General features: G+C 36.0%; 1 protein-coding gene across 2 annotated transcripts; it reads right to left on the bottom strand.

Moving 5' to 3' along the window:
- On the bottom strand, window positions 1-27,657 carry LOC109851300 (mitochondrial Rho GTPase 1-like). Of its 2 annotated transcripts, XM_020421359.1 has the most exons (15): window positions 27,583-27,657; window positions 27,337-27,469; window positions 27,093-27,239; window positions 25,377-25,553; window positions 25,013-25,267; window positions 23,396-23,464; window positions 22,791-22,846; window positions 21,299-21,380; window positions 19,347-19,558; window positions 19,145-19,214; window positions 15,316-15,428; window positions 4,635-4,785; window positions 3,119-3,305; window positions 850-942; window positions 1-262 (listed from the first exon to the last, which is right to left on the bottom strand). In XM_020421359.1, exons 3-14 carry the CDS (start codon window positions 27,180-27,182, stop codon window positions 869-871), a joined length of 1,536 nt encoding a protein of 511 aa, XP_020276948.1. In that variant the 5' UTR covers window positions 27,183-27,239; window positions 27,337-27,469; window positions 27,583-27,657; the 3' UTR covers window positions 1-262; window positions 850-868. The 2 variants fall into 2 exon arrangements, 1 of the variants encoding a protein (XP_020276948.1); XR_002249758.1 differs by lacking the exon at window positions 27,583-27,657 and having other exon boundaries at window positions 801-942; window positions 27,337-27,458.

Raw genomic sequence — 27,657 nt, 5'->3', positions numbered from 1 at the left:
AAAAACAATGCAACCAAACACCCCCTTATAATACATCCAATCATCCAAACGAGCCCTAAAAGCCTTAAAGAAACCGTTAACAAACTAAAACTACAAAATGGCAAAATTTCTGAAATCCAACTAATTCCACAATTTAAGCCAGGTATATGTCAAATATGTCAAATACAAACGCACTGCATAATGCTCAAAGTCAAGTCCAACAACTATATCAACTCGAGTTACTCCCTATCTCACATGCCCCGTTCACGCATCAAGCCGCTACCTGATTGCACAAAAAATTACAATGTTATCCTCAGACCCATTAGAGGCTCCGTTATCATAATAATAGATAATATATGGAGTTCAGAAAAAATTACAATCCTAATCTCAGATTCCTCAGGGGTTCTATTATATTCCTACTAGTAAGAGATACTACATGGAATTCAACCTGATTGAACTCAGGAAAACTGAATCAGTCTTCTAAGAATAATTGAGACCATTTTTGAGTTAAAAACTGCTGCGTAAATATTTCTTCTTCTTTTCTCACCCCCAATATCTAACTGTTGAATAGCAAAAGACTTGCCAGTATCCTAATTGGGGTAGAAAAATTCAGCCTCTCAATACCCAAACAAAAGAAAAAGAAAAAAAAGGCGGAACATGAAATAGCAACACAGCTTGGGATCCAAATTGACAGCCAATAACACTGTTTTCCAAAGAAATTCTTCATCCAGGAAGAAGAAAATTTTGAAACCAGAAATAGATGGTTCTCTGCTGTATCCAAAAAATTATTAGTAGGCCTCCACAAAGAAAAGTATATGTACTTATAGATGGATAGAAAAAACCAAAAGGATGCTTCTGGCTCTGGCAAACCTCGAAAATCAAAGAACGGTCAACTGGAAGTATTTTTCCTTGATGCATAAACCCTGTATGCAGCCAATCCCACCACCGCAACTGCAGCTCCAACTGCAATGCAGAGGAAATAGATTTCGTGTTTCAGAATATCAATAAATATGAATAGAAGTAATGCGAGAAACCGCATGAAGAAAATTATTGGATAATGGATAATGCTAATATTCTTACATAATTTCTTGCCAACAAAAAGAACAATCAATTTGCCACTGGAAATGGCTCATTGATAAAAGCCAGTGTTTAGGTTATCGGAGAATACAGGTTCAAGCTCAGGCTATGCCTTCGTCGAAACTATTAAAGAAAACAAACGATCTTAAGCTTCATTTTTTGTTAATGTTATATGAAACTGGTTTCCGTGTTTGCACATAAAATCCATACTATTGATAGTAAAGGCCAATCTGTCTAATAACCATGGCATGAGCTAATTGACTTCTTTTACAATTTAACTTCACCTTAACACAAAAAATGCAACAAAAATTAAATCAAATAATCAGCTTTTTTATTTTTTGGTCTGCTTATTCTCCATGACCAAATTCACATACTATCCCAAATTTGCACAATCCTAGCAAAAGCAAAGCTAAAGTCTAAAAGTTCATGATTTCTGTCCTTTTGAGCTTTAAAACAAATACTTTTCACTGTCGGTCTGTGCGCCCAGGAAATCCCTACAGTGACAATGTTTTGGAAATAAAATGTAATATAATTACATAACCATAATTGAATAAATTTAAGTGACTTACCTGGTACAGTAAAAAAAGAGATTCAGTTTCGTGTAATTAAGCTTCATTCTATACTCATACATTATTACACATCAAAGGATTTAACACTTTTCGCTATTAAATGCTTAAATCATTAAATAAATGAATTAAACATTGTGAAGACTTCTGCAACTGCATTAAATGCACTACAGTGTTAAGAACAAAATAACAAAGCATATTTAATTAAAGTTTGTTAAATTTGTCTTCAAACTTTTGGTCAAGCCTTGTGAGCATGCAATGGAGAGGGATGTTGTGTTTGTTCTGGGTTTCTGGGATTGTTGAGTGAAAGTGGGTGCATCTGTGATGAGTGCGTGTGTGTGCGTGTGTGTGTTTGCTGAGATATTTGTCTTTGGCCAGTCACAGGCAAAGGGGAGAAAATTGGTCTACAATTCTACCCAGAAATTTTTTTAAAAATGTATTGACGTACATAACCCTAAGATGGCTTCAACATGCATTCACATCTGTCAAAATGTCATCAGCTTATTTCTTTATGGCACATTTAGTGCTCAAAAGGATCATAAAAATTGAAGTATCACACCCTCCCAGATTACCAATTATTACGGTTAAAAGCATGTGAAGTGGAATTTTCGTACTAATATCTTGAATGCAGTAGTTTGACAGGTGTTAGTCATCAATGTTGTTCAAATAGAAGACACAATTGCTTCTTCAAGTAGTCAAGGGTATTGATGCAATCCAGTTCCACATGATGTATAGCATATGCACAATGAATAAAATCCTTTCTTTCTGCACATGAAAAGTATTGGCCGCACAACAAGAAAGAAACGAACCGATAATGAAGTATCGTAGTTCATGTGTTGTAGCATGCATGCATACAGCATCTACAATTGGCCTGAATTTAATATTACGATCAAAATTCGGTGTCTAATGACATCTTATTAAACATCATATAAGTAATTGCATATCATCCATCATCACCCTCTTAAGTGAAAGCAATACACATTACTCAAGTATAGCTGCCTATATCTAACAATTCAAGTGGTGATTTCATGAAAAATAAATTGCCAACTTGAACCCTATATAAGAAATAGGTAGCTAGGAATTAAACAAGTCAAGAAGAATAATAAGTTTTAAGGTTTTTTCCCCCTTATAAACCCAACATTTTACTCCCAATTTTTACTTTAAAACCCATGTAATCTAAATGTTCTCGTACACCTAAAATACAAAGTTTTGTTACCTTTAAACCAGAAGTATAGAATCTGAAGTGTATAACTACATAGAACAGGGCATGCAGCTATACACTCTATAGTGCGTAAACTATACAACCCATTGCATGTAGCTATACACGTATTTTATATGCTGAGTTCAAAGATAATCAAACTTTGTATTTTAAGTGCACGAGAACACATAGAACTATATGGGAAAGTAAATGGGGGCAAAACTTTGGGTTTATAGGCAAAACACCCTAATTTTAATGCTATGAGTTTGCTTGCAACTGATTAGACGTAAATCAATACCTGAAACAAACATAAGAGAACGATTAACAAGTCTACGATATTGCTTGCGGTTTCTCCCAGCTTCTGTTTCAGGGATGCTAAGATGGGGATGTTGTGCAGCAGTAATAATTCTACGGAACAAATTGTTGTGATCTCTTAACTTCATGCTGACAGGAATAGGAGTTTCTATTCCCATATCCTGGCTAACCTTCAATCAGAAAAAGTAAAAAAAGCATTATGACCTATTTATAATGGAAAAAAGTTACACATCTAGAGATGCATATCGTAACATGATCCCCAGCGGCGGATGTACTTGTAAGAGGGTGGTGTGTCACCACCCTTTTAATTACAAAATGACATCATTAAAAATAGAAATTGGGAAAAAACATAGGTTAATGTATAACTTAATTACATAGTGACACCATTTTAAAAATGAGAAACTCATTAATCCTTAATAGCCTAAGCCTAAATAAAGTAATCATGTATCTAGATGACCCATTAATTTAAAAGAGCTAGCATTGTCAAAGAGCCTAATATCAGTTTTTTTTAGAAGAAAAAAGATGACAATGTAGATGAACCAAAAGTTAGTAATTTAAATTGAAAAGGATGTATTTAGTGGTATTTTGAAAGATGATATTATGCAATGATAGGTCAACTGTAATTATATTCAGTTAAATATATTTCATTATAGTTCCGTTTATATAGAATGTGGGAGAAAATTTTGTAATATCGTTTTTCTATATACACTGTGAACCACTACTATAAATTCCTAGCTCCACCACTGATGATCCAGAACAGAGGAACTGAGTAGACAACAGTTATTAGCGATCTTGTCATTTGTCTTACATAAATGTGGAGTCAAAAGATAAAGTGTGAGATGTCATTTCGTGCCGTCTTGCTTTGTTTGTCAAGATTAATACGCAAGTTTCTATAGAAAGACATCATTCCCCTTTCTTCTAGACTTCTATCCTCGGGTTCTATTCTCCATGAACTTCCAGGAGTTGGTTCTGGCCAAGTAACTTAAACAGCTAAATGGATGGCTACATACTTGGGTTTATTATTTACCAGCTCTTTGGCATTTACAAAAAAATCCCTCATGTCCACTGTTTGCTTAGCCAGGACCTAGGAATCTCTGGGCCAATGTAGACAGCTGGTTGTATAATAATCAAGTAGTTCATGGACCTTTGAGCTCCACTACCATCTCCATCTTCATGAAAAAAAGTTATACATAAGTTTTACAGGACAGTAGAGACTGACTATACATATTACATACTAAAAGACGTTTGACCTGCACATAAGTTTGCTCCATGTCTAGAACACCAGACACGCGTAGTTATTCCCATACTAGAATTTTAATGGTACTCAAGCAAGCAATGTAAAGCCTATTCCAGTTATCAATAACGAGTAATCAAATCAGGTAAATATAGTACAGTTAAAATTATGATGCCACAAAAAATAAAAATAAAAATAAAATAAAATAAAGGCTATTAAAGTTGTTTCATGAACTTGTAAAGAAGGATGTTGAAGTTCGAAGTACCCTTGTAGAATCTTGTACGGCCAAAGGATATGGATCAAGATCATCTTTTGCAGAAACAATAAGGCAAGGCACTTCATAGCCACTATTTTCCCCATGAGAAGCCACTTGCACAAGCAACTCGGTTGCTTTCTTCCATGAATTTTCAACAGAGCTGCAGAAACAGAATAAACTCAATTGTTTACTAACCTTTTACTTCATAATATGCTCAAAAGTTCAAATGAGCGCATAAGAGGAATAACTGTTTTTAGTGAAATTCTGTTCTTGCCTTTCAATAAACATTCACTAAATTGGATAAGTAATGTACTTGTCTACATCATCAAATTGCAGACTTATACCAAGTAGCATATACCGCTGCTACTTGCCACGATTGATGACGATGCTGATCAGTGTGATTGTCTGTATACTTACTTCATATACACAAGGAACAACATAATTTAGAAGCTCAATTGTAATACACTGGTGAGCAAAAGAAAAATTATTAGCAACATACTCTCAGCAAGTACATATTATTTAACAATGATATGACATCAAATTGCAGAGTTGTACCAAGTAGACTGTTCTGCTTGTCACTTTTGATGATGATCATCATCAGTTACACTTGCATTTTTGACATTGAGTCAGAAATTTTTTTGTGTTTGAGAAGGATCACTAGTGTTTTATGGTTTCCAACATAATTCGCACCTCGTCCTTTTGACACTTGGCATTGTATTACCATGGATTATGGTTATGGCTGTTTCTCTGTCTAGACCTTTTTGACTCCATATATGTTTGTTAGTGGTTATATAAGATTGGTCAATATTTACAAACTATTTTCTTTAATTGCTGTGAAATTTTCTATCAGGACAAGCTTGAAGAGCCTAAGGGCAATAACTAATATCTTCTTATTAAACATGGATATCATCTTTTCTTTTATAGCTACTTGTTTTCATTCTAAAATTTTATATTTTGATGTACAGATAGTTCAGGAAATAGTTTTATTTACCATATAAATTGTCCATCATCTCAAAATGATCCAGCCATGAAAATGGCATGCATTCATAGTCTAGATAATCAAGAATTGCGCTCATAAAAGCATTTGCAATGATTATGTAGGAAGTGTGGTTACACCCATAACCGTATAACCCCTCCATCATGGGTAGTTACAAAAACTAACTATGCCCAAAAGTAAAGCCTACAAAAGTCTCCCTTTCTGGTGAACAGTAACTCTCTCTTGAACAATAATCTGAGAGTTCAAAACAGTGATTATGAAACTATAGCCATAAATAAAAAAACAAGAGAGTTAAAGAGGCATTTGAGTTGTGAATCATATTTCCATTTCGTCGCTGTAAACTAGAGTTCAACAGCGATCATCGTGGAGTGTGTGACTCTGGCCGACGGAGATAAAGATGCTGGAACGCTTCGAATTGGTAACTTTTAATTCCGCATTTCCGATTCGTTGGTTATCCTCTTAGTCTAACATTGGTATCAGAGCCATAAGGCTAGATTTCGTGTTCTCGGATTAAATAAGATCATTCATATTGTTTGATATTGATATGCCCATTAAAAAAAAGCTTGTTAGATGCTTAATGACAACTTCTAATATACCTATTGTTATGATCTTATATTGGCTCAAATAATAGACTATACATATTTGATCATCCATCTCTGTAAAATTTCGTTTGAAATTATCATGTGGTTTTAGAGATATTTAATTTTGAATTTTCAATACGTTTTGAATAGCTTGATGTTTGCAATCATATATCTCTCTGGTTATTAAGTTTTTTGATCAGTTATAAATCTCTATGTATAGATCTACATGAGAGCTTTCCATAGACATATTATTTACATTTTTTGGACTGTCGATCGAAAGGTTATGTTAAATTTTTTTTATTGTAGACAGTAAAATGATAGTTTTTACTAAATTACACATAAGCCCTTATATTACCAAAAATTTATAAACAGAATCAGAATCTGTTTTGTGTAAAATTACAGCGAAACCCAGAGTTTACGAAAACTTGAAACAGACCCAATTTTTTGGTGTAAACTTACAATTTAGTCTAAAATGTTTCTTTTTTTGCAAACAGACCTAGTTTCTGGAAAATTGAAATTTCGACCCATTTTGGGAAATTTACAGATTTGACACAATTTCTGAAAAATTATAGTTTGACCTAGTTTTCTATAAAATTACAGTTCTACCCAGATATTTTGATTAATTGCAGTTTGACCCTATAGAAGCCTATAAGTTGTTATTTCTTTGTATGTTTAGCATAAATTTAATTGTATTTTTTCTGTAAATAAATTGACATGTTTAATTATTTTTTTAATTAGCATGCTTAATAACATGTCATGATATTTTTTTTGAGTGGAAGGTTTTAGGTTGGTAGAATTTTTTTTAAAGAAATATTCTCGCCTAATTCCTAGATTTTGCGCACAATTGAATGATTTAATAATATTAAAACTTTGTAATGGGAGAATTGGATGTATTACATTTCTTTCGATTCCATGACTTAGATTATTATTAAATTATTCAAGATAATGCAGCAAATTTTTTTATGAATTATGCTAGTTATTAATTATGTGCTATTTATTATGTTTCTAGTTGATTATGGATGCAACCAAGAGCATCGTTGCTGACCTCAATAAGAGGGAGAAACTGAATGAGAAAAATTATGATATTTGGCATCACAAGATTCGGTATCTCCTCGAGGAGCAAATTATGCGGGAAACCATAACACAATCAGTGACTGAACTTGAACTGGGCAACACTGCGTAGCATAAACGTGATCATGAAGCCTCCCAAGCTTAGAAGAGGAAGGACAACGTTGCTCGCATATTGATGCTGAGTAGCATGAGAGATGATATCATGTTACGTTTTGAGAGGTATCGATCAGCTATGTCAGTTTGGGATGTTGTTAAGCTCCGGTATGGTGGAACTTCCACTACTAGACAGCGCACACTCACTCTCAAGTTTGACGATTATAAGAAGTGTCATGATCATTCGATGATGCAGCACCTTACTATTATGTCAAACATGATTAGTGAGTTGCGAGCGACATGACATAAGCTTTCTGACGAACAGGCTTAGGCTGTCATCTGTTCTCTACCTAGCTCATGGGAGCACATGCGGGTTAACCTTGCCCATAATGATAACATCAAGACTTTTGATGATGTTGCTCGCTATGTGAAGCTCGAGGAGGATCGCCTTCTGACTGAGAAACCCAGCAAGGAGGCTTACATGGCTGAGGCTAGCTCGCGCAGAGCATTTGGCTCTAAGCGCGGAAGAGGCAAAAGTGGAGCACCTAAATGGGGTAGAGATGCTGGACTGAATCCTAAGAAGGCTAGATATGTCAAGCACAAGCGTGGACAGCGCGGTGGCAAGAAAGACAAGACAAAGATGGTCTGTCACAATTGCAACAAGTTGGGTTACTTAACTCGTGAGTGCACTAAGCTGCAGGTATGTGATACAATGTCCAACTCTACTATATTTTTTAGTAGTTGTTTGCTATGAAGCACGGACACGCATAACATGAAGCCGTGTCGTGTCCGTGTCGGACACACGTGTCGAACACACGTATCCTATGTATTTTTTAAGATTTGCCTCGTGTCGGCGTGTCGGATGACCGTGTCGGATCCGTGTCCGTGCTACATAGGTTGTTTGATGCTTGCTGAAACCATTACTATCTGGACTGTAGACTTAGCACCAACCAAACACATAGTGAGAGATTGGATAGCATACATGGAGTTTCGTCGAATTCCAGTTGGGAGTAGACGTATTTACATAGGAAATAACTCTAACGCATATGTCCTTAGGATCGGCACCTGCAAATTAGATTTGCGAGGTGGACGCACGTTGTATCTTCATGATGTACTGTATGCACTTACATTAGATTTGCGAGGTGGACGCACATTGTATCTTCATGACGTATTGTATGCACTTGACATCCGACAAAGTTTTGTTTCAGTTCTAGTCCTTCTAGGTTTAGGTTTTAAATGTGTTTGAAAATAGTTGTGTTATGTTGTATTTGGGAACTAGTTATTATGGTCATGGATATTTGTCAGATGGTTTTATGGTGTTAGACACTATTTCTATTTGTAACAATATAAGTAGTTTTTTTTTATTGCATATTCTAGCAATAATGTTTGTGATGATTTAAAATGGCATGCTAGATTAGGACATATTTGGCAAGAGAGAATGAAACGATTAGCTCGCGAGGGTCTTCTTGGCCCACTCGTTAAAGATGACTTACCTACTTGCGAGCATTGTTTAGCTGAAAAAACAACTAGAAAACCATTTGGCAAAGCTCTGAGAGCCACAATACCCCTGCAACTTATTCAATTGGACACATATGGCCCAATGAATATGAAGGCAAGACATGATGCATCATATTTCATCACATTCATAGATGATTTTACTCGATATGGCCATGTCTATTTGATCTCCCACAAGTCAGAAACATTAGATTGCTTCCAACGCTATATTAGATTGGTTGAAATCAATTAGACAGAAAAGTCAAAGCTCTTAGAACTGATCGTGGTCGTTAATATCTAAGCAATTTAAGAAATTGTGTAATGGAAAAAGGATAGCAAGATAACTAACTATACCTAGTAACTCCGTAACAAAATGGTGTTGCAGAGAGGATGAATAGGACCCTTCTTGACATGGTTAGATCGATGATGGCGCAAGCTAATTTACCTTATACTACTGGGGAGATGCATTATTGGCTGCAACCTACATTCTTAATAGTGTGCCCTCTAAGTCTGTACCTTCCACTCCACATGAGCTACGGACCAGTGAAAAAACTGATTTAGGTCATTTGCGGCCATGAGGATCAACAACTTTTGTTCACCAAACTTATCATAGGTATGAAAAGTTGGATCTAAGAGGAAAGAAATGTATATTTATTATATATCCTGAATATTCTAAGGGATATGTTTTTACTGGAGAAGAAGCTGATGGAAGTGTGACAGAAATTGAGTCACGAGATGCCACCTTCCTAGAGGAGGATTTTTCTAGTAGAGGTGAGGTAACTAAGGATTTCCAATTTTATGAATTGAAAGTCTCGGATTCTGTCACTCATGACAAATTAGTTAGCAGAATAGATGAAATTCCTCATCCTCATGTGGCTAGTGGGAGCAGCACATCTGGTAGCCCAACTCCAATGGAGCGAAATCAAGTGAAACCTCAACCACGTAAAAGTGCTAGAGGTAGTATCCCTCGTTGTCATTTTGAGATTGAGGGGGAGGCCTTCATGATAGCTCCAATGAATGAAGAGCCTAAAACTATCCAGGAAGCTCTTGCAAGTCCCACTGCTAGGGAATGGATTAATGCAACGCAGGTAGAAATGGAGTCTATGAAAAACAATCATGTTTGGGACTTTGCTGACCTTCCGCCTGGGCGTAAAACAATTGGGAACAAGTAAGTTCTCAAAATCAAACGCAAGGTAGATGGATCTATTGATATATATAAGGCTCGTCTTGTGACTAAAGGCTATACTAAAAAAGAGGAAATCAATTATGAGGAAACTTTTTCATCAGTTGTTAGGTTTGCCTCGATTCATCTCATTTTAGCTATTGTCACAAATATGGATCCAGATCTCTATCAAATGGATGTAAAAACTACATTTCTCAATGCAGAATTAAATGAAGAGATCTATATGGACCAACCTCATAGCTTCGTGGCTGAAGGTTAAGAGCGCAAAGTTTGCAAGCTTTGTCGATCTATCTATGACCTGAAGCAAGCTTCAAGATAGTGGAACCTAAAATTTTATCAAGTCATTTTAGCAAATGGGTTTATTATGATGGAGGATGATCATTGTGTGTACATCAAGTAGTCCCCAAATAGTTTTGTGATCCTATCTTTGTATGTGGACGACATACTTTTAGTTGAAAATAAAAGGGAGTTGATTGATGCTACTAAAATGTGGTTATCTTCTAATTTTGAGATGAAGAATGTGGGTGAAGCTAGTTATGTTCTTGGAGTAAAGATTGTAAGAGATCGCTCTAAAAGGCTACTTGGTTTGTCTCAAGAGACTTACATTAAGAAGATGCTTGAGCGATATCAAATGCATAACTGCAAATCTATAAATACTTTTGTGGAGAGAAATTTAAGCCTAAGCCTTGATATGGGTCCTAAGACTCCAGAAGAAAAGGAAAAGATGCCAAGATTTCCTATTCTAGCGCTATCGGAAGTCTCATATACGCAATGATGTGTACAAGACCCGACATGTGTTATGTTGTTGGACTAGTCAGCCGATATCAGGCAAATCCAAGACTTACGCATTAGAAGCCAATCAAGAGGATTTTAAGATATCTTAAAGGTACATCAGACTATATATTGTGTTATTATGGTAGAGATTTCCACTTAGTAGGTTACAATGATGCTGCTTGGGGAGGTGATGTAGATGAACGCAAATCAACATCAGGGTATGCTTTTCTGCTCAACAGTGGTGCCATATCTGGGAGCAGTAAGAAGCAATCTTGTGTAGCCTTGTCTACCATGGAGGTCGAGTACATAGCATGTTTTGTAGCAGTGCAGGAAGTTATTTGGTTGAGATTCATGCAGCACTTAAAATTTATCACTGATGCATCTGATCCTGTGACAATTAACTGTGATAGTATGACTGCACTTGCATACAAGGATCTCAAGGATCATGGGAAAACCAAACACATACAGCTGAGATATCACTTTATTACAGACATGATGGCACATAAGGAGGTGGTCTTACAACATATTTCTACGAGTCAGATGGTTGCAGATACATTTACCAAACCTCTTACTAGAGATTTATAAGTTTCACATGTTAAATCCCTAGGACTGCGTAGAATATGACTGTACTTATGATTTGTAGACTACTATATGATTTGTATGATGAGATGATACATTTGTTGCACTTGTATGATTGATTAAGCTGAGTAGATATAAAGTATGTCGATAAGTTAAGATTGGCTCTCTCACATGAGCAATCACCTTTTGGCGCTGATGAAGCGAGCAAAGATGAGACATAGGTTAGTTATAGCGCTAAGAAAACAAGTATAACTCAAATTTTAATGTCGCCTTGGTAAGGGACCAAGATGAGGTTTTTAAGAGAATAAAGAGCTGACATGAATGTTTCCCCACCATTCATGAAATATGTACATAACGCCAGGTACAAGAAATTTATTTGGTGCTGTTGAAAGTGAGCAAACGAGTACCTCGAGTTAGGCGCTTATGGTACGACTGAACTGAGATCTGTATGATGTTTAGAGTTTAAGACATACACTCTAAATTAGTAAAGTTTTCCACCATAGCATGCATTTCATACTGCATGTACTTAGCGACCAAATATGGAAGTGAGTGAATGAGTCCCTGCTTCCTCACCGTGCGAGTCCCAAAGGTCAAAAAATGATCTCATTTGTACCCTATGTGACTTTTGACTATGTCATGAAGTGGAAAATTAATGATAGCTACTCTAGTGTGTCACCTATGGTCATGATTGATTTGGCCTAACGGGACACTATTGGGCAAGCAGTTAGCTTGAGACTAAGTGGGATGAGGGCGAAAGGAAGACTAATTTAGAATGATACACATCATTTGTATTCACTGGCTAATCAGTTGTGTCGCTTTAATGCAAGCGGACACGATTGTGGATACATGTGAAATTTAGAGGAGGATTAAGCATGGATCTAATGAGGGATTTAGATACGCTTAATTCTGTGTAACCAAATAAGTCTGGGCTACTGCAGTACACTATTATTTAATTGTTTTCATGTTTTTGGGTTGATGTCTCTATTCTGACCCTAACGGGTTTCTAGTTTGGAGGTCCCAAGTACAGATGTATTCGTTGGTCGCACGACTCATTTGTCTGTATAAACTTGACTCAAATTTTGGGTATTTCAACGTGACGGAGGTTAATTATGTCTGTCATGTGTGAGTGGGAGATGTATGAAGTAGGAAATGTGGTTACACTCATAACCGCATAACCCCTCCATCATAGGTAGTTATAAAAACTATGTCCAAAATTAAAGCCTATAAAGTCTCCCCCTCTGGTGAACATTAACTCTCTCTCTCTTGTGAACAGTAATCCACGAGTTCAAAACAGTGATTATGGAACTATAGCCATAAAAAACAACAGAGTTAAAGAGGCACATGAGTTGTGAATCATATTTCCGTTTCTTCACTGTGAACGGGAGTTCGACAATGATTATCGTGGAGTGCGTTGAATCTGGCCGACAGAGATAAAGATCTTGGAACTCTTTGAATCAATAATTTTTAATTTCACATTTCCGATTCGTTAGTTATCCTCCAAGTCTAACAAACTATAATATGGTCATAATAGTTATATATTGAATGCACCGTTATAAATAGCGGTAAATAGCCCCGTAATAGCGACGCTAATAACGTTAGCGATCCTTTCTCGCTACGTTATCGCCCAATAACGGTGATATATTGCGGAATATGCGCTTTTCGTTTGCAAAAGCGGCTAATAGTGTACCATAAAGGTAAATAGTGGGCGATTGCATGCGAAATTCGCTTTTTGACTGCTATATTTAAAAGCAGTTTGAGGTTTATATTTTTAAAATTAAACCCAACCCTTGACTATTGTATTCCACAGTTTCCTGTGATTTTCGGCATACTCATGCCACCTCTCATAGCCTCTTGCACCTACCTCAGTACTTTCTCTCACCTCCTTCACCGTGAGCTCCTCTTAGGATAGCCCTCTTACCACTTAGCTTTGCTTCTCGAATACGGTGACTCTTTGACTCTTCCAATCGTCTTCTATATTACGTGATGGTTACATGTCTATTTTATGTTTATGATCTCTTTAAATCATTAAATATGTGGTTTTAATTTTTTTTAGATTTTTCTTTAATCTTTTTTTAGTATTTATATATATCTAAATTAGACCGCTATTTGACTTTGTGCAATAGCCCCAACTAACCTTAGCAATGCCTCACCGCTATTTTACCGTAATAGCCCTAACTAACCTTAGTGATGCCTCACCACTACGCAACGCTATACGCTATTGATAATATTGATTGAATGAATGAATATCAACAGGGATCTTGCCTTCTTTATAGTTTTAAGAAAAACGCACCTTTCAAACTTTTTTCATTTTATCATTACTTTATGTTTTTCCCTTTCCTAATTTTCCCTTTTCTCCTATTTTAAACTATCATTTTACTTCTTTGGGAAAAAAATTAGCCTTTTTGATCACTAAAGTCCCCAAATTAAGCTTTGTCCTCATTCTACACTATGTTTTGGCCATCCTTTGTTCTCTTTCGATAAGACCATAGATGCTATGGGTCTCGATCTTCTTCTTTATAGTTTTAAGAAAAACGCACCTTTCAAACTTTTTCCATTTTATCATTACTTTATGTTTTTCCCTTTCCTAATTTTTCCTTTTCTCCTATTTTTAACTATCATTTTACTTCTTTGGGAAAAAAATTTGCCTTTTTGATCACTAAAGTCCCCAAATTAAGCTCTGTCCTCATTCTACACTATGTTTTTCACAACCTTCTCGTAGAGAACGCCAATTGGACTAAGCTCACCAAGATAACCTTTTAAAGCATGAATCTTCATGTTGGCTTCTATCAAGGTTCTTTATCACCAATGTTACCGATAACAGATAGCGTCGCTAGCGGTGAGGTATCGCTAAGGATATTTGGGACCATTGCGATAAAATAGCAGTAAAAAACGTAAAGTCAAACATCGGTCTAATTTAGATATGTACAAAAATTAAAAAAATTAAAAAAATTAAAGAAAATTTTAGAAAATCTAAAAGTGCATATTTGATGATTTAAAGAGAGCCTAAACATGAAATAGACATGTAACTGTCATATATACGAAGATGACTAGAGAAGGAGTCAAAGAGTCCTTGTCTTCGAGAAGATGAGTTGAGCGGTGAAAGATCTGTAGTAGGAGCTTATGACGAGAGGATGTGAGAGGAAGTGCTGAGAGAGGTACCGGAGGCCGTGGGAGGCAGTGGGAATACGCTAGAAATCACGGAAGGCGGTGGGATGCAGTGGTTGCAGGTCGGGTTTAATTTTAAACAACTACACCTCAGACGGCTTTTAAATATCAGTCAAAAAGCAGATTTTGTCCGCAATCGTCGGCTATTTACCGCTATCTATGACACACTATTGATTGCTTTTGTGAGTCGAAAGCGCATATTCCGTAGTATGTCACCACTATTGAGTGATAGCGTAGCGGAAAGGGACCGCTAACACTATTAACGCCGCTATTGCAGCGCTATTTACCACTATTTATAACAGTGTCTATCACCTATCAATGTTACCGAATATCCTCCATCCGCACCTTTCTTTTACTCAAAGTAATCATGTATAACTTAAACTTTTGAAATGCACATACCTACTTAGCTACTAGTTCAGTAGAAATCATAGAAGAGCAAAATGGCCGTGTATCGAAGTCCTCAACTAACATACTTCGCAAACCACAACTATGAAGCGAGATACTCACCATATCACATGTTCACGGATTAGACATCATGATGACTACCAAGTCAATAATATCAGATTAGAGATCACAACAAGTGGCAGGATAAATGCAAACTGGGAACATTCTGCAGTATCTAATATGTGATGCCGCTGAACATGCAGTGATATTTCACTTGAAAGATTGCAAACCAATGATATTGCCATTGAGCTGTAATATCAAAAGCTGCCATGAACCAGACAGCAATTTCATGAATACATTCTTCAATACCTGTCATGAACAAAGACTGCAATATCACAAGCGGCCAAGGAGTCCTTGTTGGACAAAAGTGTTTGCACAGAATCTTCTGGCACCTCTCTCATCACAAGAGTCTTCTTAATACCCTACATAAACAAGTACAAACAATTACTTGAAGCACAAGATCAACATGGATGAAATAAATATTTCATGCAGCAGCTTGGGGCTCTAAAGGGAACTGATAATTGATGAATATAAATCAGGAATTGATATTGTTTAACGTTTAGCATGCAGCAACACATTGATCATGTTTAAGGGGGTTTACAAGATAAACCCATACAGAAATCGCATTAAATCTGCAGAATAGTATATTGATGGAAATTATCCAGTAGCAATAGGCCATCGCTTTTGGAGAGGGAAGAAACAAAGCAACTAAGAGCGCAAAAGAAAGAAGATAAACAAGTGAAAGAGGAAATATTTAGACAAAGGTAAAAGGTCAGTAACTTCCTAGAATTTCAGTAAAAGAAGATAACTAAATCATTGGGAACAGAAGAAAAGCTGGACACTGTTGCTTATTGTCATTTGAAGAAACTTTTCAAGCAGAGCACATAACAGGGAGATGCAAGAGCATGACTATAGGTTATGGTTTTCATCAAGTTAGCCTGTGCTGTAATTATTGTGTAGAATAAAGGATCATGGCCTGTTCTACAACTGACTTAGGTTTTGGAAGGTTCATCATAAGACACAAATGTATGAATGGCTAAGTTGCAAAGAAACAGGTACAGGTATGGGACGCTGAAAGTTTGTAAAATGTAGGGTATGCAGAGGTGGGAACATGTCTATATAAATATTTATATACATTATACATACATACACTATATATTGAAATTAATAATTTACATAAAATCAATGTTGTTTTTTATTCACATGTTATAAAAATTAAATTTCCTACAGTACTTTTATGTTTCTTTTATTATGTGCAATAGATCAGAAAACTGCCATTTTTTAACTAGACAACCAGGCGACCCTTAAAATAATAGTTTGAAACCAGACCTATGTTGCACAAGTTTTAGGAAGTGCATATGAAGCGTATGACATGCGTCCAAGTGGATGAGAAGTGTTTTAACTTATACGATATATTGCATAAGTGAGTACATGCCTGAGTAGATGTATTCATATATGCAAAGAGTGTACGAGGAGTTTGGGTACAGCTACAGTTACATGTACATGGTAGGTATGGGTACAGCTTCAGTTAGGAGTACCCAGGTAACATACATCAACTGAAATAATGTAGAGCTTTATAGTAACTCTCGAATATTAATGCTTGTATCCATATTGAACAACATGATGGGCTAATCATGGATGATCTACTCCCTTTATTATAACAAAAAGTATGCACACAAGAAACTATACATTCCTTAAAGTTTTTGGTCGTCCATCAAACGGTTATGTTCTTCTAACTTTAAAATCTTCACAACCATTGGATGAATAAGTGAAGAAACTTCAAACCACATAATATTTTGCCCATATACATTTTATCATGTGACCACTGTGTAATTAGCTGGTAGTCTGGTAATAAAGATCAAGTCTGTTCCCTAGAGAACTATAAAGCACTATCCTATTAGTCTATTACACAAGCGCTAGTCACACAAATACAAACACAAGCACACCTACACATATAAGTAGTAGAGAAAGAGACCAATAACCGATAGCACAAAATGGATCAAAGTGTATTGATACACATTGTATTTATTGATAATTAAGTAACAAGAGGCATTATGAAATTAGGTAAGAACTGTCTGGCAAATGTAAGCACTATCCTATTACATGAGTGCTAGTCACACAAATATAAACACAAGAACACAGACAAATGTTAGACAATAGAGAAAGAGAACGAACACCCAGAGAACAAAATTGACACTGTGCAATGAAGGCATTCAATTCTAGTTTGAGATTGAATCTGAAAACTGAAGTGAAAAAAAAAGAATGAAAAGAGAGATAAATTAGGATTTAGACTGTTTTCATGCACAACACCTAATCAGATTTGGCTTCACACTTATTGGATTCACACCTTGGCACACACGCTTACTAGTAACACATGCTAAACTTTCATAATCTTTATTCTCAAATTTTCTCTCCCCCTTCAAATGAAGAAGTACATCGTTACTTATAGAATAAAATCCTAATCAGATCAAACAACTTCCTAACTAAAAGAACAAAAAAAATAATACCTAAAAATCCTAACTAACAAATAAAACCCAATAACAATTCCTAAAATTTCAACTAAAGAAATCAAACCCTAAAAAAGACTAGCTCAAGATGTCCTGCATCAAAATGTCCTGCATCAATGGATCAAATTGTATTGATACACATTATATTCATTGATAATTAAGTAAACAAGAAGCATTATGGGATCAGGTAAAAACTGAATGGCACTCGAAAAAATAAGAGCTTGCATCACTAAGCTGACCAAAAACTTATATTCTGAGATACATAATGTTGACAGTTACTTCGATGATAAAACAGTGCACAAAACCATACTGGGTGATTGACACAATGTACCTAACTAAGTTTTACAATCATATCATGAATTAAAATCACCCTGGTTCTCTAATAACAAAAATATGAACTAAATTAATTAGCATGATCAAATGCCCGCGATATTGCATACCCATACACAAAAAGAGGAGAGAGAGACATTCTCAAGTACAATACTTGAAAGCTAAGTAGCAGTTGTAGAGACACCTTTGAAATGCAGATACCCTTGTTTGAATCATATGGAACAGGATGGTAGTTATCAGGGAGTGGACTATAACTAAAGATGAGAGAAGCAAATTATTTTTGACTTGGGGTTGAGTAGGCCCTTTCGTAGAAGCAACTTTCCATCAGAGAATTATATCAGACACTAAATCACCAAATATTTAGAGTAACAATAAATAAATTTCATCATTATCATCTCAGCCTTCTCCATGAAATAAGCTCAGTTATGGAGACAAAGCCTGTAACAAAGGCTCAATAACTTAGATTAATTTTTTGGGTACAATTGATAACCAGGTGTATCCCCCAAATGGAATTGAACCCCTGGCAAAGGAAACTCTATATACAAGAAGTTGCTTGCCAAAGTACTATGGTAGGAACAGCTAACGTATTGGTTGTGCAGTTTACCCACATGAAACAAAATAGCGACCTCTATTGTTCTAATAGATTAAGAACTAGTCTAGGAGAAGGGATAAGGATGAATTTGCTAAAGGGAGCAAATGTAAGGCAATGTGCCCAAGAGATAGTCACGAGACACTCCTAGCGACATAAATAGGAATAAACGAAGGCACTCATAAAAGAGAACGAACGCAATGGTGGCTAGGACGATTCAAAATGCAGAAATGTCAAGTCAGTTCGAAGTACAGTTTTTTTAAGGATAGATACTAATATTTGAGACAATTCCTATTTAATGAGAAGGAACCTAGATATAAAAAAATATTTGAAAGTCAAGTAATATGGCATATGATCTTACCCATAAAGCAGGTCTATATGCTTTTATTTCTTATCTACTAATGCCATGTCAAAATTTGAGCATAGATACCAAATGAGGTAAAACAAAAACTTAACAATGAACAATTAAGAAAATATGATACGGAACCACACAATTTAAGCATGGAAACTTTTAATCCAAGTATCACACACAGAAACTACTCTTCAGAATTAAAAAAAGCAGAAGATTAGCAAAAAAGGATAAATAACCCACAATGCCTACATCCTCTTTATGGCAAGAAGCTGTTTTGCATACTCCAGAGAAAGATAAAACTGAGTGCAAGCTGATTATAATTAACAGAAGAAAATGAAGATAGCATAGAGGTGAACATACTCCAGGAAGCTCAACAACATTAGCTGCAAAACGTTCGCCAATTGTGGGAGTGTATCTATCAGAAAATGCCCTGTTCAAGAAAAGCAATATGAATTTCAGTGAAATAATAAATATCATAAAGGAACAAAAAATGTCAAATAGCGATAACAAAATTAATTTTAATTGAAATATATTTCAAAAGAAGAGAAATTTAGAATTTGACCTTCCAATCAATGAATTTAACAGCGCGGACTTCCCTGCATTTCTAGGCCCAAAGACAAAACACTGGAAAACATTTCTTTGTGATTGCTGTCTCTTACGATCTAAACGCCTTCTTCTTGTTATGTGAAATGCTGATGAAGGATCACTATTGTATCCAATATATATAAGGTTGGCCAAACTACTAGCTGGATCAAGAAGTGTCATGTGTGCCCACTGCAATTTAAAAAAGATGGATGAAATCCTAAACAAGCACAAGTTATTCCAAGGTCCAGGATGTTCTCAAAATACAACTGATATATTTTACAAAAAAGAATGTGATGTTAAGTGTAAATTTAAATACTAAAATATAAAATTGGAAACATAGAAACACCACATGTGTAAGATATACCAGCTGGATAGTCACTTTAGGTAATCTCAGAGTAAAGAATACTGCTATCTCATAATTCTTGAGCTGTTCCACGGTAGGTACTAATCATTGTGGTCTAACATCCATACCGTCCTCCACACAAATGTATGCACTCTCACCACCCCATTGACATTCAAAGAAATTTACAAGCACCAGATCAAAAACTTTATATATGATAACAGTATAGCTGCCCAATTCATACTAAAAAGAGAAAAATGTCCTACCTACTTCTCTTTAAGCAACACCATTCTATCGTATCAGACTCTCCTCTTGCAGGTTCTGTACAACTTGAATAATGTTATCCTTCCAACTAATTTTTGAACTTCAGCCTTTATAATAATTATTTCTTCTAAAAAACGCTCATATCCTAACTCAATTCTCTTTTACCTTGCTGTAAGTAGTTCTCCTAGGAACCTAGTATCCATTAATCTTGTAGAGATATCAAACTGACCAGATAAAATCAATGGAAGCCTTTTCCCATGGTTTTGCTCATACTTTTGGTGTAGGTTACTTAGGATGGAGTTGCTTGCTATTAGGATTTATTGATTATCGAGCATACTAAGCGGAGGATCAAGACCAAAGCTCACATGAATGTGTTATTTTCTCATTTCATAGGTGTAAGCTCTAACCAACCCCTTAGGTCCATATCTTACTCCTTAACTAAACACGGGTTATGCAGAGTTTATGCTTTTGTAGTTATATAGCAATTCTATCTAACATCTCATTATGTATCTTAAGCTGTCTTCTAGTTTGATTTTTATCTTTTTTCTAGGATACATAATTTATGCATATAGAATCTTAGTTTGTACTTTAGAATTAATCTAGATTTATTTGACTGCTGGTGCATATCATTTGTGTAATTTACCATGTATCTGCCTGATCATTCATTCATCCTTTTTAACTTGTCCTGCATCAATCCTATAATAAAAAAATTGTAATGTATAATAATCAGAAAACAATAAGTCTTAAAATTGCACTTCACAAAAAAAGGAAAAAAGAAAAAAAAATAAGAAGAAAACTCAAGTGTTTCTCATTGGAAGAAAATTACAAAACCCAAATCAAACAGGTTTCTCTTTTAGTTGTGATGTTTGTTTGTGTGCCATTTTCCTCTCGTTTTTTAGGGCAACCGAGACTAGACACATGTAAACTTCACCATTAAGTTTCATTAACTTGAGAGTGCAGAGTTAAGAACTAAACATGCTGAATGTAAAACAATCGCTGGTGTAAACAATTCATGTGTCACTCCATGATAGTCATAGCAAGAGACTGGCTTAAATTTTACATAAATTATGCATTAACTATCTGCTAATTAACAGATTTTAGCACAATCAACCACCAAAATAGAAAAAAGGACTAGTACGTTTCAATATTATAAAAAGATGTGTGATTCACAAGGTGAAACATATCGCAGTCTAAATCTAAAACGTAAGCTACTAAGTAATAAGCAGGTAGTCTAGAAATTCATAAATTTTTCATTGATCTCAATGAGGAACAATGCAAGAACATGGTGAAGTATGCAAATTGAGAAACAAGACATGATCAAATACCTCAGACAGAAATCCATCTAGAGATAACCCCCCTAAAACATTCTTTTCTGCAGCATCCTTATAAGGGTAATCAGACCAAGGGCTGCAATGGTTTAAAAAAATGATCAGAGGCATAAGTAAATGAGATGAAGTTCAAATAAAAAGCAGAAGTCTATATGAACAATAGATTATCTTTAATGCATAGAGATAATAGTCCAGGTAGTTCTTAGCGATGTAAAATCCAAAGTTCCAGACAAATCACCAGTCAAGTATGACTTCCTACATTCACCTCTAATTATATAATGAAATATCAAGGATATCCAGATCAATTTAAATATTGCTATGCATAAATGTGTAATATATTTATCAATGTTATAGAAAGTGATTAATCCCTCCCTCCCGTCCCCTCTCTAGAATCCTCCTTCACCCACATCAGGCCCACTGGCACCTCAAATAGCCAGGTATGGACAACAAGATATTTTTCATGAGAAGGTAAAACATGATTAATAACAGGAATACCCAAAACAATATGTAAATTCCAGAAGAACAAAAGAACAGCAATACTGATACAAATAAAAAAATTAGTATTGCCAAGATTATGAAGATCTTTCACAAGACAAACAGAGTTCCTAAACGCGAAGCTGCATTAGCCAATATATAACCAAGGAACAATTTTGCATAAATCTCAAGAAGTTCTTAGTTCGCATCATTATGGATGACCAGATCAACACCAGAAACAATGTTGTAAAAGGCAATACAGTCCATCCCACTCTGCGAAGCGCACACAATACCATCAAGCAACATATGCAGACACATTAGAAAAAGAGCAAAACAAAGAAGAGGGAGAAAGAAAAACAGGAAGGAATTGAGAGGATAAGAAGATAGGAAGAGAGAGCAAGCGATAAACAGACAAGGAAATATGACCAGTTGACATCACTGGACAGGCACATATTTCATTGGATCCAATCAAAACTCAGTCAAGTTAACTATAATAGATCAGCCCAGGGATAATAGAAACCAACACAACAAACTTTAAAAGCTGTCAGGTCCAATCAAGTCTGAGCTAAATCTAACCAACCTGTTAGACTGGACATGACTTTTATCTCATTTTCCTGGTCTACCTCAAGTACATGTAAAGAACCAGAAGATTTATCTTAAGCCCCGATATACATTCACTATGAGATCAAGAAGAAAATTCACAGTGGTTGTTTCAACTCTAATACTAAGATAACACTAACAGTCTGTACTATTCACAGTTAAAGGCTTCCAACCAAATTTATACTGATTTAACATGCATCCTTCAACAAAAGAAATCCAGAAAACTATGTGAAAATTGTATATCCATCAACAGAGGAAATCCAGAAATTTACGTGAACACATAATACACATGTCGATTCGCACAATTCTAACGGCCCACACATGTCGGTGCAGCAGAAATATCAGAACTGAGAACGTCAGGAATGTGTAGAAGTAAATAAAAAAACTTATTTTCTACAGGAGAACACAAATTCACCTTTCTGGTGCAGTTGAAAAAAGATCATCTAGTTCAGCCGGTCGCAAAGCCCCATCCTATTAACCAAAAATATGTATTCAGGAAAGCAGAAATAAAGAAATAACAGTTCAAGCAAATCTAAATTGGGTGACAGTTCTTATTATATTAGAATCATATTCTGAAGCATCTATGCAAATATGTGCGTATACAAACAGTTGAACAGCAAATCATAAAAGTAAGAGCCTAGTATTTGTTCAGATATGATTAGCTGCCCGAGAAAATAAATGTCATTTCACTGTTGCTTTCAATTTAAGTTTGGAAAATCTTCCCGAGACAAGAAGAGAGTAGAAGAGCACAGCAAAGACAATTGTCACGCTCCAATTCAACTTCCTCTGTTAAAATTTGAATTCCCTCTCTACCGTTAGTAGCCTCCCTCCCTACTCTGTGTAATTATGCACACACCCACACACATGGGATGCTGGGTATATATAGCACCCTCCCTCCTCTGTGTAATTATAGCACACACCCACACACATGTGAAGAAGCAAGGCATACACTATTACAAGTATAGGACTCTTAGGCATAAGAAATTTAAAGGATAAGCAGGATAAGAAAGTAACACGTACTTTGTCAATGTCAAACATATGGAAAATTTCTCTCAAGAACTCCACGGCTTCATTTGTTAACTCGACACTCTGCATAAGATACAAAATATATTAGGACCTTGAAAAAAGTTCCAGGAGAACAGTTGCAATGTATCAAAATGAACCACATGTTAACTGTCATAATTTTGTACGATTTTAGAACTTGTTTAGAAGTGTTGGTATAGCAATTGATATCTGCCATTGGGACAAGAAACAATTTTGAAATGTAAAGACGCAAGTGGACAACCTCCCCACAGTTCCATGTGTGCAAATATATATCAAATAGGAAAGTAACAACAAATTGATATGAATGAAATCCCCCATAATCTCCAAAACTTCGAAGCATGGACTTGGCAATACTTTAATGCTGCTAAGTGCAAAGAGACTAAACTAGAAAGTCTCGATGCACCCCCATGAAGAAACAATAAGAAAATCGTGCCGGGCCAAAAGAATTGTTGTAAGATCAAAAATAAGAAAGATTAAAGGACTACATGTGTCAATCATTTTGCATAGAACAATAGCAAAGTTAAGCATATGGTCGCTTGAAAATATGTCATTGTGAACCACTATTGGCAAAAGTAGGCATTTGGTATATCCTAATGAGGAGACCACAGTTCTAAATTGGTTGATGCATGATGAGAATCATGTCCAATTGGTCTTCTAAAAAACAATATGATATGTGTAACAGAGTTAGATATGGCAAATCCTGAAAATTCAAGATATGAGAATTAGTAGATACAAAAATAATAAACTTGTGTGCAGCAAAATGTTTCATCTATAACATGTAATCATGTACAAGAGTATTATGGTTAAAAAGTTGAGGTGAAAGATTTCCATGCTATGTAAAAATTGCATATAGACCCCCTGTAGTATCGCTGTTTTATCTTACTACCCCTGTATTCATTGTGGCAGATAGACCCCCAAAGGGTTTTTTTAACGCCTTTACTAGGTGAAATATTGTCAGATAGAACGCCTTGGGTTAAATAAGTGAGTCTTTCTATTAAGGGTAAAAGAGTCAACAAATTCACCTAGAGCCTAGGGGGTCTATCTGCCAAAATGAAACTAAGGGAATAGTGAGTTCAAAAAAATGTCACTACTGAAAGTTTATGTGTAATTATACTTATAAATTAATATCTACAAGGAAATCACAATTCAAAACTAGGAAAGTAGACAATTTACATAAATGCATATCAAATGGGATTCTAAGCATGTCTTGCATAAATTAGATTTTTAACTTACTTCATCGAGGATATACCTGTTATACACCTTTATTATGCATAGGACTTTTGTGTGTGTGCGTACATCACAGGGATATCCGACAGGAATCGAGTATCCATGTGCTGAATATGCGTTGGAGATTGGGCAAAGGTAATTCTCCTTCATGTTAATATCCAAGCAACAATATCCATGCAGCATAGACTATATTCTTTATTACTAGGCACATCATAATTTATGTCAAACTTCAACTATATTCTTTATTACTAGGCACATCATAATTTATCAAACTTCAAATACAACCATTTATGCTTTACAAACAGAACTTCGTAAATTTTAAGACTGAAATTTGCTGAAAACATTCATAATAACCAATATCCATACCTGGTCAGGAGCTCGCTTAAATGTGGATGACGGGAGGAGATCATTCCTAAGCTTAATATCGTTGTCATATCCAAATTTTCTCAAGACTGTCCATGTTGTTTCAAGACGACCTTTCTCAATGAACAGGGCATGAAGAAAAAGAAATCCAGTCAAAGTAAGGCCCCGTTCATTGACCCCCTCAGGCATCTTCTCTTGCACAACCTTCTTAACTCCCACAATTTCAGTAGGCTGGAGAGGTGCACTGAAGCATCTAACCTGAACACAATCATCTTCCAGTTGAAACTTAATCCATGAAAATATATATAATAAGAGTAAGCTTGCAGTTGAGAATACTCATGTATAGTAGTAAAGTGCATAGCAGAACCTGAAACTCATTTAACTCTGAATCACTCAGTGCTCCATCCTTGTCAGTATCGCAGAGAATGAATATCCTTTTCAAAGCTCTTACACATCGAGGCTTCAATGACTGTGTTTCTTGATCAAACAATGGGGCGGTTGGATGAAGCACTGCCTTCTGAGCATAGTAAAAAACTTCAGGAACCTGCAAATTAGCATTTGTTAAGTTCCAGAATAAAGGAAACAAAACAAATACTATAAATGATAAGTCATATATGAAAAAAAAAAATGCACACATGAGTTTCATGACAGTAACTGAAGCATTTCTATATCAGCATCCATAATGACTGCTCACGGCAATCAAAATGCCCAGACTACAGAAGGTGGCATATTGATCTCTCAGTTGGGAAATTTATCAAGAAGTATACATCATATATCCAGCAGAATTTTGCACAAGTTAACTTTACATCTTAGATCTTTGTGACATTAACATTAAAACAGTTGTATAGTGGACTCTAAGCACTATTCTGACAACTTATTGCCACTTTCTTCTGATTACGCAGAATTTAATTAGTATAGACCGACACCTCCCTGATAGTTGTGTGCAACGCTATCAAAGGTATGTGCCTCCTTGAGCCTCATGCGCCCTGCGATGCGGGGTGGTGGTGAAGCCCCCTGCATCTGATGTGGGACTATTAGCAAATGAAAGGCAATGTCTTTTTGTGCCTCGCAAGAGCCTTGCACTTCGTGCACGACGCATGCAAGACATAATCTAAAATATTTTTGTTCTTTAACACTCCAATCACTCTGTATATTTGATAACCCATATACTAAAACAGAAGAAAAAACCCATTTGGTCATTTTAGTAGCTTGATTGAGGACCTAATTGGTTCCACTATTTGATTTTGCTTTGATGCTAGTCTTGATTTGACTTTTCACTTGGAGAATTATGAACTTCACTACTATATTGGATATGTTCGCATTATAAATTAAGACTTTACATTGTGATTTGGTAGTAGATATTATTTATTTTGACATTTTTTATGTGAAAATTCATAAACATGTTCTTTCTTTTTTAATCATCTATCTTGAAAAATTATGTACAGGTGTACGCCTCGCTTCACTTGACACACATTGCATTGGGCTTGCACATGTGCGCATAAAGGGACTTTGCACCTCGTGCATTTATGACACTGGTTGTTTGTTCCCTTTTAAAGAAATCAGAGTTAGTAACATAAGGGCCATTTTTAACCATTTTCAACACCATGTCCTTTTGGTTCCTCTTTAAGATCTGTTCAACCACCGTTATTGAAGCATGTTCTGTCTGTCATCGGAACCAATGCGTCCATGACTTTGTTTCTTATGGTAGTCAGGTCTGTCATATCAGTTAATATCAGTTAAATGCTGACAGAATTGCGAGCAATCCCTGGTCACAGAATATGATTTCCTACCCAAACCAATTGCTCCAAAAGCTTACGCCAACATTTTGAACCAAAGTAGCTTCTTTTTTTTCTTTTTTCTTTTTTGCCCTTACACTTTATTTAACATGAAATCTTTCAATGCATGAGGCTACAGCATCAGGACTCATCTAACATCCATAACACCATAAGGAAAACCCAACTTTATCTCATCCTAATATGCAATTGATAATGTGAGACTCATTTGCCACAAAATTTTTACCTCATCCCAAAAAAACCAATTAAAATGTCAGTTTTGATGCAGAAGGTGAGACATTTCTCAGTACCTGAATCTGCCTGAGGGCAGAGCATTCGATGCATGTCTCAATCTCCCGAAATTGCTGCATGATCGGGGACATCACCTGCTCCAAGCTCATCTGCTGCTCGTCCCTCAAGTCCAGCTTGCATCCCACCACGATCACCGGCACTTTGATCTACACCCACAGCAATTTAACCATGCTCCACCGTCAAATCTTGAACCATCAAAACCCTAGCAAACGCAACAAATCAGAAGGGGGGAACCAAACAAACCTCGAGCTTTCGTAGCTCAGGTAGCCAGTAAGTGCTCAGGCGATCGAGCGTCAACGGCCTATCGCAGGCGTAGGTTAGCACGATGACGTCAGCGTTCTGGCACTCCGCGATCGTCTTGATCTTGTGCTCAGGGCTGCACCAAATCAAAGATCACCATAAGCTTATCGAGATTATCATAACAATGACGAGAGAGAAAGTAGAGAGAGAGAGAGAGAGAGAGAGAGAGAGAAAGAGAGAGAGAGAGACTTAGACGAAGTGTCGATGATGGTGAGGGGAACGCGATCAGGGTAAGTAGTCGGCGGGTAGACGGGTGGGTACGGG

The sequence above is a fragment of the Asparagus officinalis genome, chromosome 8 (assembly GCF_001876935.1).
Source record: "Asparagus officinalis chromosome 8, Aspof.V1, whole genome shotgun sequence".
NCBI classification, from domain to species: Eukaryota; Viridiplantae; Streptophyta; class Magnoliopsida; order Asparagales; family Asparagaceae; genus Asparagus; species Asparagus officinalis.
This window is presented reverse-complemented; position numbering and strand designations above follow the sequence as displayed.